Source organism: Notolabrus celidotus, chromosome 4 (genome assembly GCF_009762535.1).
Source record: "Notolabrus celidotus isolate fNotCel1 chromosome 4, fNotCel1.pri, whole genome shotgun sequence".
NCBI lineage: Eukaryota > Metazoa > Chordata > Actinopteri > Labriformes > Labridae > Notolabrus > Notolabrus celidotus.
Genome location: NC_048275.1, coordinates 37,089,711 through 37,109,144, shown reverse-complemented (window position 1 = coordinate 37,109,144; position 19,434 = coordinate 37,089,711). Strand labels below are relative to the sequence as shown.

The window sequence follows — 19,434 nt, the reverse complement described above, 5'->3', positions numbered from 1 at the left end:
ATAGCAACCCGCACCATGGCCCTGTGGTGGCAGAATTTACAAATTGGTGCAATAATTCTTTTCTGAGGATAAATTCTGGGAAGACAAAGGAGCTCGTCATTGATTTTAAGAAGACCCCCACTGCCTTTTCCCCTGTTTTTATTGATGATGCGGAAGTGGACATTGTAAACAAGCACAAATATCTTGGCACTTTTATCGACGACAAACTGACATTTGAGCACCAGGTCGACGCTGTCTGTAAAAAGGCCCACCAAAGAATGTACTTTTATCGGAAGCTCAGGGGTTTTAATGTCGACACGACTTTTATGAAGATGTTTTATTCCTGTTTTATTGAATCGCTTTTAACCTTTTCAATGGTGTCTTGGTATGGGTCAACGAGTCTAAAAAACAAAAACAGACTGCAGGCCATAGTCAAGATATGCAGCAGGGTTGCAGGCACACCCCTGCCTGACATGTCAAGCCTCCACCGAGCCAGGACCCTCAGCAAGGCCTGGTCCATCGTGGCTGACCCATACCATCCCCTTTTTCTTGAATTTCGCCGGCTTCCCTCAGGCCGAAGATTCGCGATGCCGAATAGCAGGACGAATAGGAAGAGGAACTCTTTTGTACCGACAGCAGCTAGTCTGCTTAACAATGCCGCATAACTGTTGTTTCCAGTTGTTACTGTTGTTGTTGTTACCGTCTTGAATGTTTTGATGTTGGTGTTGTACTGTTCTGTTTGTGTCACCGCTGACTGAAAGACAAATTGCCCCCCGGGGATAATAAAGAAACCTTGAACCTTGAACCTAACTAGTAGGATAGACGTAGAACAGTGACGTCGCTGGGAGGCCATAAAAGCAGAGGAAAAGATTTCTTTGGGGGATTCTTGGGTTTTGGGTCTGTCTGTCCGTCCAGGATGATCAGAGATGTGAGCTGTATGCTGTATCTTCAATAACCCGCAAAGGCTGCAAGTTGATCCTGTCTTCGTATTATTTTAATAATAAGTTGATTAACCATCGGGAAAATCGACAACACGTCCACTTCAATTTATCGTAACAGAGTACTATTAAAAAGCATGTTTCCATTCATGGAGGAATAAAGTGTGCAGACCAAATCTTTCCCTTGAATAAAAACATGTTAACTCTGCGTCAGGTGACGGGGTCACTGAAGCTTTAAAAGTTCAGCGATGAAGTGTTGCTCTGAATCAGGCTAATTCCACATCAGTGCAGTCCGTCTGTCCCTCTGTAGTATGAACACAATGTACCAAGTCATTTCCTTTCTAATGAGAGTCCACGTCTATAGGATCAGAAAAAACACTCCAAATGAAAATAGCCAGCGAGCTGTAATGTAGCTGTGTCTCCGTCTGTCATGCACGTAGCGGCCGGTCTATTGAGTTTCCTCTGAGATGAATTGATCCGTGGAGGAAACGATTAGGAACCAGCAGCTTGTGCGAGCGACCTCTCATGCCTTTAATCTGCTCTTCAGGCCCGGTCAGCTGTTGTCACACAGAATCCCAACAGGCCATTCAAATTGGCACAGCCATCGGTAAATAGATGACAGATGTGTCACTCCCTCTCACTTTGATTATGCGAATGATGACATGATCAAGAAACACGTCTTCATGTCTAATTTACAGCTTTAATGACTTTCTCTGATAGTCTGACGGCGTTGACCTGCAGGATGCTTCTCACACCAGCCTGTTGTTTGACTCTGTCTGCTCTTATACGATGATACTTGGTGCCAACAGGGCTGAAGATGAGCCCCCTTAGCTGCGCTCCAAAATCTTTGTTTTATTTGCGTGGAGAGTATTTATCAGATTTTCATACTTTTATTTATAAATTGAGGTGAAGAGACTGCAGTTTAACTACAGTGTGCTGAAAGGTAGAACACAGCACGCAGCCAAATAAATAGTCACATGAAATTAAGGCCCAAATTAACAGAACATCATTTAGTCATTCACATTGACAACCCTCATCAATTTAGATTTTTTTGTTACCCGACTCTCTTACTGGACCTCCGGTTGTTTAAGATGCTTGATTCTGATTGGTCAAAACCCCTTGATGACGGTTATTAATGTTAACTAACATGAGCAACACCAGAGACAAACTGATCACACGTCATGTCAAATCAATCCACAGAAAAGAGTTCAGACTAGTGTTATAGTCAAGACCGCATTAACCGAGACCAAGACATGTCCGAGACCAGAGTGCACCGAGACCAAGACAAGACCAAGACATTTAGGGATCGAGACCGAGTCAAGATCAAGACCAAGGCCATATATATCAATGAAAAATCATGATGAGAGTTAACAAAATAAAAGACTTCTGTTTATTGTATTTAAGTACTTTTTTTTTAAGTACTACTTTGTTGCCTTTCTTTTGACGCGCTGTGAGAGACTTTTGACTCCTTAAGTTCCGTTTGGTCGTCGTTAGTTTAACTTTCACTTTAGATTAGAGGTAAAACTGTGTTTTCTGTTTCCTATAATCTCAGGAGAGGCAGGAGTTTGTAGCAGAAGCTGAGCAGGATTATTTTGTCAAGCCTTTTTTTCTCACCAGTTGTGCATTTTCTATTTTCTAATATTTGTAGTGTTTTTATCCTAGGGGTTATAGGTGTTGACTGTGGTAATCTTGTGGCAGGTATTTAGCTGGGCCCTTCTCTCCATATGCCTCCAGAGTTTGTTACTGAATGTGTCTTTATTGCTTAAAGGTGACATATCACGCTCTTTTCATTAAAATATATTGGTCTAAGAGGTCCCCAAAACATGTCTTTAGACCCTCTTCTTCAGCCCTGCTCAGAACAGTCTGTTTTCTCTCTGACCACGCCCCCTCAGGAAGTGGATGTGGCCTCAGCTCTCCAGCACGTTGATCTAATGTTTACATGTTGGATGAATATACACGGCTGCTCACAAACCCGCGTTACTTCAACCCTCTGAATCTGATCCTGACGGAGAGGCGCCTGTAGCAGGACCTTTCTGAACCATTGGTCACAGATTTAGTGTTTCTTGTTGTTTTATTTGTCAGTATGTAGACGTGTGTCTTGGTACACAGCTACGAACATGTAGCTATGTGGCTATGCTAACTAGCGCTAGCACTTTTCCATGAAAATAAAAATCATCCACTAGATCTTCAAATCTGCAGACGTGGGGAGTAAAACCGACCTTTGTGTTTATTAAGACAGCCTACAACTAGCATGCCTCCCTCCTAAGCTCCTCGTGTGTGCAGGTAATGAAAAACAGAGGAGGGTACCGTAGCACGGCAAAAGTCGTAGCCGTTACAGGTGAAGAAAAAATTAATGAGACTGAGACAAGACCGAGTGCGAATGCTTTCGATTCCGAGACGAGACCAAGACCTTAAATAAGCGGTCTCGAGATCAAGACCGGTCTCAAGTACTCAAACACTAGTTCAGACACATTTAGCTTCTGCTTGTTGACACCACAGACCGTATGGTGAGGTAAAACCGTTAGCTTCCGTTAGCATCAAAACAATGTGGCTAAAACGTTAGCTTCAGTTAGCATGCTAAATCAGCAGGTTACAGACATTTTCATCTTGGATCCTGTCCATCAATCTGATGAAGGAGCGGAGCAGGTGAGAGAAACTTTAGGTTAGTGATCTCTACAAAGAAAGTTAAACCATGAGTGGTGGTGATGATAGCAGCAGGGTTCAAAGTTGTGACATTAGTTTCTTTTTAAAGGTGTGTGAACCACAGAGCTCAGAGAAGAAGGAGAGCTGAATGAGGACAGTTTCATGTTCAATCCACCACAACAGGCAGATTAATGTAATCAATTTAAATTGACTGGGTCAGCACAAATTTGACAGTAAAGGTTTTTATATAATTATCCAGCTTCTCGTTTGATTTCCTGTTTGTAAGTATGTAAGAAAAACAGAAAACTAACACACTGATATTAAATCAAAGCACAGATAATATAATCCACGCTGACAACTTGTACTTAAAAGGATCTGAATGGAACGAGAACCCAGGCTGAGATGACTCATTGTTGTTGGGTGGATGTGATGTGTGTGTGTGTATGCACATGAGTGTGGGTGTGCGCGCATGACAGTGTGTGTGTGTGTGTGTGTGTGTGTGTGTGTGTGTGTGTGTGTGTGTGTGTGTGTGTGTGTGTGTGTGCCTCCTCATCAACCAACTGTCTTTCATCAGGTGTCCGGGGCAGATTAAAGACACAAAGATACCCTGAGTGGAACATCAAACAACCCAGTGATGAGGAGGTGTGTGTGTGTGTGTGTGTGTGTGTGTGTGTGTGTGTGTGTGTGTGTGTGTGTGTGTGTGTGTGTGTGTGTGTGTGTGTGTGTGTGTGTGTGTGTGTGTGTGTGTGTGTGCAGTGAGTTTGTGGGGCGTGCGTCAGAGATGCTTAAATCACCGGCATAAAATTGCCTGTTCGCCCTCTCCAAGCCTGACTGGTGCTGTGTGTGTGGTTGTTTGTGTGTGTGTGGTTGTTTGTATTTGTGTGTGTCTGAAGTGAATATTGACTACATTCTGAGAGGCTAAGAAATAGAAACTGTGGAGGATGAGATGTTGTTGTGATTGTTGTGATGTTGAGGTGGGGGTGGACAGCTGTGGAGCGGACTCTCACAGGTCTCACTGACTGAACAAAAAACGTTAAACACAAGTCTCAGAATAAAAGCTGCTTCCTGTCTCTTTGAAATAAACATAGTTACAGTATTTTATGAGTATTGCAATAAAAACAATTGTCTAATTGATGCTACGTAGTGTATTTCAGTTACTGCAATCAGTGAACGCTAAATCACTCGCCGACAGCCTGATATCTGTGGACAGAGCTGATATCAGTCCATAAACAGCCAATCAATTGATAGAGCCCGACCACAAACAACATCCAATGAACATTCAGCCTCACGACGGCCATGAAAACACACGTTTTTTAATACAGCACGAAGCTGAACCCATCGTCTATGACCGGTGTTACTGTAGTGCACGTGTGCACACACACACTCATCCTGCGCCTCTTCAGTCAGGCTGTCAGCAAGCATCAACACTCAGGGCCAGCAATGGAATCGACGGGGCAGATGTGTACACACGCCTGACAGAGTCGCCCCCCTTCCATACACACACACACACACACACACACACACACACACACACACACACACACACACACACACACACACACACACACACACACACACACACACACACACACACACACACACACACACACACACACACACACACACACACACACACACACACACACACACACACACACACCCTTTAACCTCAACGCACCATAAATGAGTAATAATAAAAGAAAAGGAAACACCTGCTGGATCCCACGCTGTAATGGAACAGGATTCATTCACACAGTACACTGGAGGGCTGAGCTCTGTTCATGAGAGATCACACCACACAGTGAAAGACTGGAGGAAACAGAGGGATAGAGGGACAAAAGGATAGAAGGGTGGAGGGAGAGAGCGACGGAGGGATAGATGGACAGAGAGATAGAGGGACAGATGGACGGAGATATGGATAGAGGAACAGAGGGATAGAGGGACAAAAGGATAAAGGGACAGAAGGATGGAGGGACAGAGAGATAGAGGGGATGAAAGGACAGAGAAACAGAGGGACAGAAGGACATAGGAATAGAGCGATAGAATGAAGAAGGGAAAGAGGGACAGAAGGATAGGAGGACAGATGGACAGAGGGACAATTGGATAAAGGGAGAGAGGGATGGAGGGACAGAGGGCTAGAGGGTATGAAAGGATAGAGAAACAGAGGGACAGAAGGACACATGAATAAACGGATAGTGACAGAGGGATAGAGGGACTGAGGGTATAGGGGTAGAGGGATAGAGGGACGGGAGTTAGAGGGATGGAGGGACAGAGAGATGGAGGGACAAAAGAGATGGAGGGACAAAAGGTACAGTAGACAGGGACAGAGAGATAGAGTGATAGAAGGATGGAGGGACAGAGGAGTCAGAGGGATGGAGGGAGAGAGGGGATAAAAGGATAGAGAAACAGAGGGACAGAAGGACATAGGGACACAGGAATAGAGGGATAGAATGAAGAAGGGAAACAGATGGGGGACAGATGGAGGGACAGAGGGCTAGAGGGTATGAAAGGATAGAGAAACAGAGGGACAGAAGGACACAGGAATAGAAGGATGGTGACAGAGGGATAGAGGGACAGAGGGGTACAGGGATAGAGGGACGGAGGGGTACAGGGATGGAGGGACAGAAGGACGAAGGGACAAAAGAGATGGAGGGACAGACAGATAGATAGACAGAGATACGAAGGGGCAGAAGGATGGTGGGACAAAAGAGACGGAGGGACAAAAGTACAGTAGACAAGGACAGAGAGATAGAGGGATAGAAGGATGGAGGGACATATGGGTCAGAGGGGTGGAGGGGGAGAGAGATAGAAGGACAGAGAGATAGAGGGACAGAGGGATAGACATCTGTCATCTGTGCTTGTTTACATCCAGGTAGTAGAGCTGTATATCATGATGGCAGAAGCTCCCTCTAGTGGTGGATGGCTGCACTACAGCTGAGACACAACATAAGACTGGCACTCTGAGCCTTCAGTAATACAAATATGAATAATATGTTTAACTGTAATTATGGTGCTGACAAGGGAGGGTGATGGACGCACACTTCCCTATTGATATACGGTTATCATTAAAGTCTTGTCACCGTGTCACTGGGACTCTGTGTTGATCCAGGACATGAACAGTGATGTCAGGCCGGAGGAGAGAGCTCTGTAAACATGTTGAACACAGTCTGAGCTCTACCCGAGGAGAGAACCATCGCCCCCTCGGGAGGAACAGGAGAAACAGCAGGGGGCTCACACGGTTCAAACCAGGGAATATTCAAATAGCATGAAACCATTTACATACACAAGACAAGCTGCCATTTTCATGAGGAGAGCAGGGGAAGCTCATATCTGCAATCATCTGTGGAAAAAGGCAGAGTGAGAGGAAGATGGTGAATTGACCTTTTCCAGATGGTATAGCCTTTAATCCATACTACAGAGTCCTGCTGGGAGCATGCGGGCTGGAGGAGTCTGATAAATCAGACTCAAATGCCAGCGTGGATCTGCATTTCTATGTGTATATTAACAAAGAAGAGATGCAAGGGCTTTGAAGTGGGTCCACTCACAGAGGGCTGAGCTGATGGCCGTGCTGGTCGAGTGGAGGGGGGGGGGGCAGCTCACATATTCATTACTTATCGGTTCAGTGGCTGCACCTCCAGCTGACCACATTCTGTCTGCTCTCTACTCCTTACCATGGAGGGAAAGTGTCCAGGTACAAGAGCTGAGTGCTACCACCTCATGCTTCTGATTATAGGGCTGGGATATCACGTCCCTGACCCCTGATGACCAAAGGTTATGGGCCCCTGTTTTGTTTTCCCCCCGTTAAAAATGCATGTACAGTGGATATCAAAAGTCTACACTCCCCTGTTAAAATGTCAGGTTTTGTGATGTAAAAAAATGAGACCAAGATAAATCATGTCAGAACTTTTTCCACCTGTAATGTGACCTATAACATGAACAATTCAACTGAAAATAAAAATAAAATCTTTTAGGGGGAAGGATAAAAAATAATAAAATATAATAATGTGGTTGCATAAGTGTACACACCCTTTAACTAATAATTGTTTGAAGCATCTTTTGATTTTATTACAGCACTCTTTTTTTGTAGGACTATATTAGCAATGGCATGCTTGTGATCACAACTCTTTCCATAATGATCTGTGATGAACAATCCTTCAGAACATAGTTAAAGTCACAGCACCGCCTACTGGTGACAGGCAGTACTGCAATGTACACTATGCTAATAACTGCAAGTATGCTCACAGTTTCAGCTTGGGCTTCTAAAGTGCAGCACAGCAACACCTGCTGCACATCAAGCAGTGGCGAGATCAGGCGGTGGATCTCATGAGGCAGTGGTTGCAGGTGTGCGAGGGCCCGTTCATCGCCGCTTCCGGCTTTAATTAGCTATTGTCTCTCTTGATGCATGACCTCGGTGGCTTCACTCGGAAAAATGTCACGGCAGACTTCTGATCACTTCACTTGGAGAAATGTTCCCTGATTTCAAAACTTTGGCTGAAGTGGCGCTTGTAATTCCAGTCTCCAGTGTGGCAGCAGAGTGTGGATTCAGCCTCCAAGTTGTCTGTCCAAGGCAAAAGTCCAAAACCTCATGACAGTAGCCCCTGCAGCAATCCCACCGGAGCCATTTGATTACACACAAGCGGGCACGCAATTCAAGTCCACGCGGACCAGGAGGAGGATGTTAGACTGCGTTCAGGCCACAGCAGGTGAACTGTTCATATTTTAAGTGCACTCGTTTCATTTCATTGTTCATATGTATCTACTGGGACCACAGTCAGTGGTTTCTGTCACTGCAGAGAAAAAGTTACATGTATTCATCAGCTTGATGTGTGATGGCACGGTGTGGATTCTCTGCTCAGCTTGTTCGGACTGAATGTTAAAGGTGACATATCATGCAAAATTGACATTTTAATGGTTCTCTACCTGAAATATGTTTCCCTGGCATGTCTACAACCCCCCCGAGAATGAAAAAAATCCATTCTGCCCCTGTTCTGATTTCTCCACCTTTCTGTAAATGTGTGTGAAACGAGCCGTTTCAGACTTCAGTGTTTTGTTACGTAACAACAATATCCGGTCTGTCACCGAGTCAGAGCTCGGAGCTTGTTCAGCCCATAGACTGTATAAAATACAACTCAACCCCTCCTCTGTTTTTCATTCCCTGCACACATGTGTGCTAACAAGGAGCTTAGGAGGGAGGCATGCTAGTTGTAGGCTGTCTTAATAAACACAAAGGTCCGTTTTACTCCCACGTCTGCAGATTTGAAGATCTAGTGGATGATTTTTATTTATCATGGATAAGTGCTAGCGCTAGTTAGCATAGCTACATAGCTACATGTCGTAGCTGTAGCTGTGTACCAAGACACACGTCTACATACTGACAAATAAAACAACAAGAAACACTAAATCTGTGACCAATCCTTCAGAAAAGGTCCCGCTGCCTTTCTGGCAGAGGTCGGTTTTACTCCCCACGTCTGCAGATTTGAAGATCTAGTGGATGATTTTTGTTTATCATGGATAAGTGCTAGCGCTAGTTAGCATAGCCACATAGCTACATGTTCGTAGCTGTGTACCAAGACACACGTCTACATACTGATAAATAAAACAACAAGAAACACTAAATCTGTGACCAATCGTTCAGAAAGGTCCTGCTACAGGCGCCTCTCTGTCAGGATCAGATTCTGGATCAGATTCAGAGGGTTGAAGTAACGCTATCTGTGAGCAGCCATGTATATTCAGCCAACATGTAAACATTAGATCAAAATCTGAGGACTGACGAAGAGGGTTCTTCAGGCATGCCAAAATCTGATTTCAAAGTGTTTTTTTGAGCATAAACTTTAAAGACATGTTTTGGGGACCTCTTAGACCAATATATATTGATGAAAAAAGCGTGATATGTCACCTTTAATTAAAAATGAATGAAAATTAAATGCTATGAAACATGTCATTATCATCATTTTAAAATTAAAATGAAGGGAAAGAATATGACGGGATTTCTATGACCCTGTCATTCAAAATGACAGACAATGAAAAAGTCTAGCGCAACCTCTGGTGTAAACGCACTGTCATGATACATTGAAACATGACGTCTGAATCATGAAATCTATTATTCTGTCAGATTTTTGCCCAAACACACCTCATCAGGCTGTATGAGACCGCTGTGACTGATGTGATATATTTCTTTCTGTACTATTATTTCTCTGTAAAATCGAGTCGACATCAAAAAGTATTTGCTGTAAAAACATGAGAGAAGTAAATACATTTTCATGTCAGAGTGAGTCCTGAAAATGAAATCTCAGAGTACTTTACCAACTCCTCTGATTGGAGAAGTTTTACAATGTTTGAAAAATAAAATGAGTCAAAATCGGTCCTGAAATTACATTTTAAATAAAACTGTTGATGAAGGGAGGTGCAGCGCACTGAGAGGAAGAGGAGGAATAAGAGGAGGAGGAAGACAATCAGGTCTGTTTTAAGTGGAAGGTTTAATATTTCACTTCTTCATCCAACAAAACCAATAAACATGATGTTCAGGACAATTACTGTTCTCACCAGAACAGGAATAATCTCTGAGCCTCTGTATATTATTCAGAAGAGTGTGAGGAGAGCAGCGTCGGGCGTTGCTGGGGGCAGAGCTGGTAATTAAGGTTGACATTTCACTCTAAAATGCTCATTAGTCACTTCCAAACAGGCCTGATGTGATAGCTGTAATATCTCTGAATTGCAACAATTACAAAAGGTTTCCCGGAGGGGGCTGAAGTTTTCCTTTGCCGCTCAAATGTCAACAATCGGACAATCTCATCAGGGAGGATGAAATAATCTCATATTAATGTGTCAGTAAGACAGCGTCCATCGGGTGACGCTCATAACAGAGGTGTTTGTGTTACGGCCAAATTCCACCTGATCCGTCTCTGATCCCTCACAGCACCAGATCTGATAGGTTTCTATTCTAGTCAATGTGTTAACTTCCACTGGATCTGCTCCGTTGCGTTCCAGCTGCGTCTCTGATCCGGCAGGTCGGAGTCCTCCGGATCAGATACACAAGACTCTCTCTGACAGACGAGAGAGCACGGAGCCGGACTGCAGCGGATCAGAGACGGATTGGACATGGATCTGGTTGAAGTACTATGTTATAATCCAGAGTGTGCTTTCCTTCCTACGCTGCGTGGATCATCATCTCTGAGGTCAGATATCTGAACACAATAAACACCTCTCTGAGTCTGATGCTGGTGGACAGGACACATATTCAAAGTGCTCCTTTATTCCAAGTTTTCACCATCATTTTTTGCTGCTTCACAACCTTCATGAAGCACGATATGTGTTTCTTTATGAAGATGGAGCGACAGAGCACACCTTGAAGCTTAAAGCACAATAACCCTGAACCCGGGGAGAGGGAGGGGAAACTGAGGGGAGGGAGGAGTGAGATGTCTCACCTGTTTGATGGAGCTGCGAGTCTTCTCCTTCCACTGGTTGCTGCTCAGCTCCAGGGTGCAGTGGACGTAGGTCTCTCTGTCGTACGAGCCCAGGATGAACAGTCTGCAGACACAGGGGGAGGAAATAAAGTCATCAGAGTGATCCTTGTGTTTCTTTGACTTCTTGTCCATCATCACTTTCTCGCCTTGAGTGATTTTGTGAACGTTTGTGTATCTCTGTGCTCTATTCATAGTTTGAAACAGGGCTGGGAAAAGCTGATGTCACACATTTCTATGCAAAAATGTGTATTCGGATCAAAACACTCATGTGGTTCTTTGGTCACTGTCACATTTACTTGAGTATTATTTTTTGTGAACTTATTACTTTTACTCCATTTAAAGACAAATATCATCCTTTTGACTCCTCTACATTTCTATCAGTGCTCTAGTTACTCTCTGCTTTATCTTTGAAGTCAGCTGATGAATCTTCTTTTCTGAAATCAGATACCAAAGACCGTAAACTGTTGGTGTCCTTGTGTTTGGTTTGTCTCAGTGGTGTAGCCGTACCTGGGTTGAGCGTAGATCAAACGTTCTTCAGATCAGTCGTTCATTTAGTCGTGGTGATGATGGCTATGACTGAGAAGGATGATGATTCTCTACCTGAGCACCACGGCCATATTTTAAACCCACGTTTGAGGTTTTGAAATAAAGAATGATTGTCTGTATTTTTGTAAATCTCTGATCTGTTTACCACACAAACTTCATCACAGCCTCCAAAACATCAGCATCTAACCTGAGAAAGCATGTGGAGGTCTGGAGCTAACACACTGCTTTGATTCCAGAGGAACATTGTAAACTTGTCTGTGCTTGTAGTAACTTAGTTTAGATTTCATGGTAGACTTTTTAGATCTGAAATCATGTTTTCTAGGTAAACAGAACGGAGCAGAATGTTCACCCATGCATTCTTGACTGACCTCATGCTTTGTGAAAATACGTTTAGAGATATTTTAAAAAGTACTTTGAATACTTCAGTATTTTTAAAAGAAAGTACTCCAGGACTTTAATTCAAGTCATGATCTGACTGAACAACTTTCACTTATAGTGGAGGAATGTTTGACCAGGAGGATCTATACTCTGACTTCAGTCATGAAGACATGTTCTTTTTCCAACACTGCATATATGATCAAATCACACTCACACAGTCCACACGAGGAAGACTAGTAGAGTGACTAAAGATCTCCACTGTTGGAAAATGATTCTTTTTTCAGACTCTACATTTCATTTAGAAATAAATTAAAATGAATGTTACAGAGGAAAAATAACTGTACATGTTTTTGAGTTGTCATGTAGCAGAAGGATGCAAATAAAAAACCTGCTTTGTCTAAGATTTGAACGTTCAGCGTCCCAGAGTAAACTACCTGTACTCATCTGATCACAGGAGTTTGTGGTTTCCTGTCCGGATCTTTCTTTTTCTTTGTAAGTTATATCTTTGGGCATTTTCTCCTTTATTGATAGTAGACAGGAAAAGTGATAAGTATAGAGAGAGGGAAAACATGCAGCAAATGGTAGAGGCCGGGAGTTGAACCAGTGACTGCTGCCATGAGGACTATAGTCTCTGTATTCGGGGCACGTGCCTAAACCGCTAGGCCAACTGCGCCCCCGTCTGGATCATTTGAACAGAATCACATTATGTATGCTGCTCCTTGCAGTCTAAATGCTCTTGCTTGTCTTTTTTATTGTGTGTCTTCTTATTGTAGCTTTTAAACAGGACCTGAGAAACTAAATTTCGCTCCACCTCATGAGACAGCTTGTGTTCTTATGACACACCTCTTCTCCCTGGCTTTTCATCAAGATTGAGTGGAAATCTGGCATCATTTTAATTACATTTGTATTTATTTTATTCTATCTTATTCTATTATATATTTGCACTGTGTTTATGTATCTTAGTATTGTATCTTTGACATTGTTTGGGTTATTTTTGTCATTTGTGCTGTTTTGATCTGTAGAGGAATTGGTCAACTCTGGTTGTTTTAAAGCTGGGTTGGTAATCAGATTTAGATCCACTTTTTGTCATACTGGTTAAAATTATCTTTATGTCCTGATGGCAATCAATACATGATGTGTTCCTAAAAAAGAGTGAAAAAAAACTGCTATCTACAGCCGGAGTAAACCTGGGAAAACACCAACCAATCACCGTTTTTTGGCTCCCCAAATTTTAAACCAATCAAATCCCGTCCAGCCGTTCTGCCCTCCTCCTGCGTGTACATTTTCCCGGCGTGCACTCCTCCGAGTCCCCGTCTCCTGCCTCTACTTCCCCTGACTCTATTTACTGCCCCTCTCGCTCGACCTCGGGCCTGTCCCCTCTGACCCGATGAGGTGCTTTACTCAGGACTGTAGTCCGGATCAGAGTCTAAAAAGCTCTCACCAACAAGCAGAATAATTAATGACGTTCAGTAAGTCCTACAGAAAATATATATTTATTGTAGCGTCCGTCCGGACGCTGTAGGGATGACGAGCCGATTCGTGAACACGTTGAGTTTTAAGAACCGGTCACTGTCGGCCGTGATCACACCAACCAACAAAACAACAATCAATGTTTGAATGAATGAAGAACTTCTCCTCTTGTCTCTCCTCTCTCCCGCTCACACACTCTACACCTCTCCTGATGCCTTCACTGACTGTCAACACTGTAGGAATTAAGAACATCTACACTGAACACGTTTAACAAACAGTAGAGCTGTTACAGTATTATATATGTGTTATAACTTTTCTCCTGATATCGTGTCACCAGTACAACTGGATAATGCTAGCATGACAGTTGTGAGTACTAACAGCAGCCATGTTTGTTTGTGTTTTTAACTTTCTCTATGATAATGTTTTGGTGAGGACCGGTTTTGGATCAGTCACGATCATATGGTCGAGAATCAGCGGCGCTCGTGCATGTGAGCGGGGGGGCGTCGTTTTGGAGGAGCTCTGAGGGAGGAGGGGAGGGGTTAGACGGAGTCATGAGGAAAAGCTACATTCAAATTCATGCTGGTTTTCCGAGACTACCAACCCTAGCTTTAAACGCGCTCTATAAATAAAGTTTGAGTTGAGTTGAATAACAAAACTTTGAATCCTTGAATCTTACAGAAGTTTCCTTTCAAAGTCAAGGACTAACAGAAAAGTAACTTTAAGTAAAATACAGTTTGTAGGATTGAATCTGAAATGAGGGTGAAAGTCCTAATCCCCCTGTTTGATGTATGAAGACCTATGATCCATGTTGGACACTGAGCCGTGGTGTTTTGTTTTCAGAGACATGAGAGGTTCATCTTAGAACAGTAAGGAGGATCATAATCTGATGTCCTCATAAATTTAAAACTGGAGCGTCATCCTGAGATCATAAAGGTTTTCTTGTTCTTCATCCACAGACGCAACATTTTCATTTCTGCTTTAAAATGAATTTGTTTTTGATAAATTAATCGTGTATTTATTTTAATCCACACTTTAACATATGATTCAGAGCTTTGAGCATGAGTGAGGTTAAAAAAAACAGACCTGTGTTGTAGGACAGGGGTTTCCAAAGACACTAATAGGGGGTCGTGGGACGTCTTTCAGAGTGTTTATGTTTTTTTAAGTCATCTAAAATGCATATTTTACCCATTAAGTTAAAAAGATTGACAGAAATCAAAGTTACATTTTAAAATTAAAATTTTTTAATTAGTTTTGTAGATTTAGGGTCAACAGTTTTCTGCTCACAGCTTTCTGTTTAATCTTGTGCTATTTAGGGAGTCTGTTTTAACACCTTGAAACTAACTCTGTCACATTTACAGAAATGTTCATTAATATGCACGGCCCTTGTAAGTAGAATAAATAGAAAAAATAAATCAAAATAAAATAAAATGTATTAATTAAAATAAATAAATAAATATTTCATTAAAATAAAGTTCAATAACAAAAGCATCAGTAGCAGCAGGTTAATTTAACACAGACACACACGTGCATGTAGAAGGCTGATCTTCTGCAGACCAGCTAAATGAAGTATGACACAACATTAAACCACCTGTGGGGGTCACGAGTCTTTGGCACTTTTATCTTGAGGATCGCTGAGTTAAAAGTTTGGGAACCCTTGTTGTAGGATGAATTAAAAACTCCAGGGCTCCTGACTTTTATGAGAAGACTGTTTTTTATTATATATTATTATTATTATCTTTATTAATGATACTACCAGAGCTTGTTTTTAGAGTCAGAATCAGATATACTTGATTTATCCCGGGGAGGGAAATTTGGTCATTAAAGAGCTTTTATAAACAGTATGTAAGAAAGTTAGATATTATTAGAAGAAGGAATAAAATAAAATAAAATAAAATAATACTAAAGTATATACAGAAGTGCAGAAGAGTTAGAATTATCTTTGTATAAAAGCGCTGGGATGAAGGAGATATATATATATTTTGTCGGATCATGTAAACATCATGTTTGAGTAAGCAGCGCCTCCTGACCTCTAACACATATTTAATTTGAGTGGGTGTGTGTGTCTTTATGTCTTTATTTTTAATACTCTCCAACAGTCACTAATTAATCTTAAACTTGTACTGAATGAAAGTAAAACAAAATTCATGTTGTTCTCCAGGGCCAGAAACATTGATGATGAAAATGTACACATATCCACTTTAAATGCAGTTAAAATAGAAAGAGTCACTGAATTTAAATACCTTGGTATATGGCTTGATGAGAATCTAACATTCAAAAGCCATATAAACATTCTTGCCACCAAGCTAAAACAGAAAGTTGGTTTCTTGTACAGAAATAAATCCAGCTCCCCACTGTCTTGTAGAAAGAGAGTTGTTGAAGCAGTGTTTTTATCTGTTTTAGATTATGGTGATGTGGTTTATAGACATGCTGCAGCTTCAACACTAAAACCCTTGGACTCTGTTTACCACTCTGCTCTCAGATTTATAACTGGTGACAGATATGACACTCATCACTGTGTCCTGTATGAGAAGGTTGGTTGGCCCTCTCTTGAGCAAAGGAGGAACAAACACTGGCTTTTATTTTTTTTTTAAAGCGCTTGTTGGAAAGCTCCCCACCTACCTCACAGACTTGTTGGAATGGAATTGCGGATCCTATGGGACTCGCTCTTCCGATTGGCTCATTCTGAAAGTACCACGAATAAATACTGAACTGGGTCGATCAGCATTCTCCATTGATGCTCCTAAATCATGGAATACCCTCCAACAGACCTTGAAGCTGACATCCTTTCCATCTCTTGCAGAGTTCAAGACCTTGATTTTTGACCACTGTGTCTCAAACTGTATCTGTTTTAATTCGTGTATTATTTTGTGTATGATTGTGTTTGTTTGTTTGTTTGTTTGTTGTTTCTAATCTAACTGTGATCTCGACGACATTGGAAATGAGGGAAACCTCAATGTCTTTTCGAGAATAAATAAAGGTTTGAATTGAATTATTAAGAGCAGAAGAGGATAAGGAAGGAGGAAACTGAATGAGGAATGATGAGCAGTCAAGAGGACGAAGGCTGGGACTGAACCAGGACCACCCACATGGAGGACTATAGCCTCAGTACCTTTATCTTTATCAGAGTTTTTCACGAGTCTTTATCAAAAAGCAAACTCATGTGTATCCAGTCCTGCAGACGTAGTTTTGGATCCTGGGTCTTAATGTATGGTAGAAACAGGTCTCTCTGAGCAGCATCAGATCACCTGTTTTTGAAGTTCACAAACATTAAAATCTAAAAGGTGTAAAAGGAAACATCTTCCTCCATGTGAGGCGACTGAGAGAGAGGAGCAGTGATTCTGAACTCTGCTGCTGAGGGACTTTAAGCTCTTTCCGTGTCTGCCCTATCACACTCTCCATTCCCTCTTTGAGTCACTGTTCACTCCTGTAACTGTGAAACAGTGGAGCTGGACTGGGAACACTTCACCACACCTGACTGTGGACGTCACACTGAATACATGAGATGAGAATACAGCAGCATGTTTTTGAGCGGCTGCTGCCCCCTGCTGTACGAAGGAGGTCACTACACTAAGCATAGATATGAATGTAATCTGTGACCTCATCATTCTGAAACACAGTGAACCTCAAAATAAGCTTTAACATCAGAAATCAACTCAATCATCCAGGAGCAGAGTGACTCCTCAGAGACCTGCTGCTGCTCGTCTTCCTCTCTGGATTCACTCTTTTCTTTGGAAGAGTTCACACATCATGTTTTTACAGGGGACAGCTCCCTCTGCTGGACATGTCTAATGTGTTTGACACAGAAAACCCCTCTCCAGAAAGCATGAGGTATGACATCATTTAACGCCCATATTTGGTCATAATGAAGACAACACTGTCCAAACTCACAACCCGACACCTTCACTGAGGAGGATGACTTCAGATGGTCAGGAAGGAAGAGAGGCTTTATGATTATAATGGGCAGAGCATGAATTATTCATTTAAGAGCCTAATCTGTGGTCTATCAAACACACCCAACCACAACACACACACACACACACACACACACACACACACTCACACATATCAGAGCACACAGAGCCCGTCTTTCTCTCCAAGGCAACGGAGGATAAGCCTCTTTATTAAGGCGAGCCTGCGCTAATTGATTTGACTCTTTGGCATATTAAAATTTAAACATGCCAGCTCTGGACAAAGAGCGAGTGTGTGTGTCTCAGAAAGGAGAGCCTGGTGAGAGAGTGTGCGTGTGTGCGCGTGTGTGTGTGTCCACTTTAAAGAGCTTTGCACATGCTAGGATTTCAAGACACTGAGAAATGTTAGCGTTAGCTGCTGCTGTTGAGGAGATGATGAAGATATCACATTTAGATTTCTTTATCAGTCAACCATTCATACAGAGGCTGGTTCCATTAGACATCCCTATTCTATATTCTTCATCATCTGAGTTTTAAAATGCTGAGTCATCAGTTCATCAAATCATCAACATTAAGAAAGGATTTGTTTGTTTGTTTTCAGCATTATTTTGCCTTTATCTTTGTCAGCGCCCTCCTCAGGTGGGGCGGGCGCTGAGTCTGTCCAGCACACACGTCATTGACCGCAGGCTCATCAGATTAAATGTTAATGATTTCCATTGAAATAAACAGAGTATAATGTAACCTGAGCCAAAAACTGATTGTTCTTCCTTTTTTCATTTTGGCAAAAAAACCTGAAAACAACTCAGAATAATCTCTCCCTCTCATCTGTCTTTCACTGAGAGCCTGTGTGTGTGATGAGCACGTACTCCCCACAGTAAAGAGAGATCTGGTTTATAACATTTACATCTCTGCAGACAGTCATGTGTTTCTGGAGGATCACAAAAACAACGTTATAAAAGTTATGCTTTTATAACGGATATGGATATGGATATGGATGGAAACTGCCTGCAGGTCAGTCAGCATGCAGGAAGACTTTCATTTGACTCACAAATCAAGACTTTGTGGGTAAATGATGCCCCTGGTACAAGTCCTCAAAGTAGGGGTCCAGTTTCAAATCCAACTTTCAACCTTTTACTTGACATCATTCAAAGCTCTCTCTCTAGTGTTTCTTGTAAAATAAAGTCTTAAATCTAAGGACAATAAAGTGTTAATTTAAGGGGAATAATATCTTAAATTAAGGACAGTTAAGTCTTAATTTTAGGAGAGTTAATTATTGTTTTAAGTAGAATAAAGTCATTATTTAAGGAGAATAAAGTCGTAATTAGAGGAGATTAAAATCTTAATTTTAGCAGAATAAAGTTTTAGTTTGAGGGAGAATAGAGTCTTCATTTAAGGGGAATAAAGTCTTAATTTATAGCAGATAAATTTCTAATTTTAGCAGAATAAAGTTTTAATTTAAGGAGTATAAAGTCTTATTTTAAGGAGAATAAAGTCCTGATTAAAGGAGAATAAAGTCATTATTTAAGGAGAATAGAGTCTTAATTTAAGGAGAATAAAGTCTTAATTTACGGGAGATAAAGTTCTAATTTTAGCAGAAGAAAGTTTTCATTTTACAAGAATAAAGTCTCAATTTTAGGAGAATTAATTCTTTTAGTAGAATAAAGTCATAATTTGAGGAGATTAAAATCTTAATTTGAGCAGAATAAGTCTTATTTTAAGGAGAATAAAGTCCTGATTAAAGGAGAATAAAGTCATTATTTAAGGAGAATAAAGTCATAATTTGAGGAGATTTAAATCTTAATTTTAGCAGAATAAAGTTTTAGTTTGAGGGAGAATAGAGTCTTAATTTAAGGAGAATAAAGTCTTAATTTACGGGAGATAAAGTTCTAATTTTAGCAGAAGAAAGCTTTCATTTTACAAGAATAAAGTCTCAATTTTAGGAGAATAAAGATTTAATTTAGGGAGATTAAGGTCTTAAATTTAGGAGAATAAAGTCTTAAATTTAGGAGAATTAAATCATAATTTAAAGAGAGTAAAGTTTTCATTTTAGCAAAATAAAATCTTACTTTCAGGAGAATTATTTCTTGTTTTTAGAAAAATAAAGTCATT

At 41.4% G+C, this 19,434-nt stretch overlaps 1 protein-coding gene across 1 annotated transcript in view; it reads right to left on the bottom strand.

Moving 5' to 3' along the window:
* The window catches only part of pdzd8 (PDZ domain containing 8), a 70,151-nt gene that overhangs the window by 25,701 nt on the left and 25,016 nt on the right, over window positions 1–19,434 (bottom strand). The window contains exon 3 of the mRNA XM_034681818.1: window positions 10,985–11,087. Within this exon, the coding sequence (XP_034537709.1) occupies window positions 10,985–11,087 (103 nt within the window). The remainder of the gene's footprint in view (window positions 1–10,984; window positions 11,088–19,434) is intronic.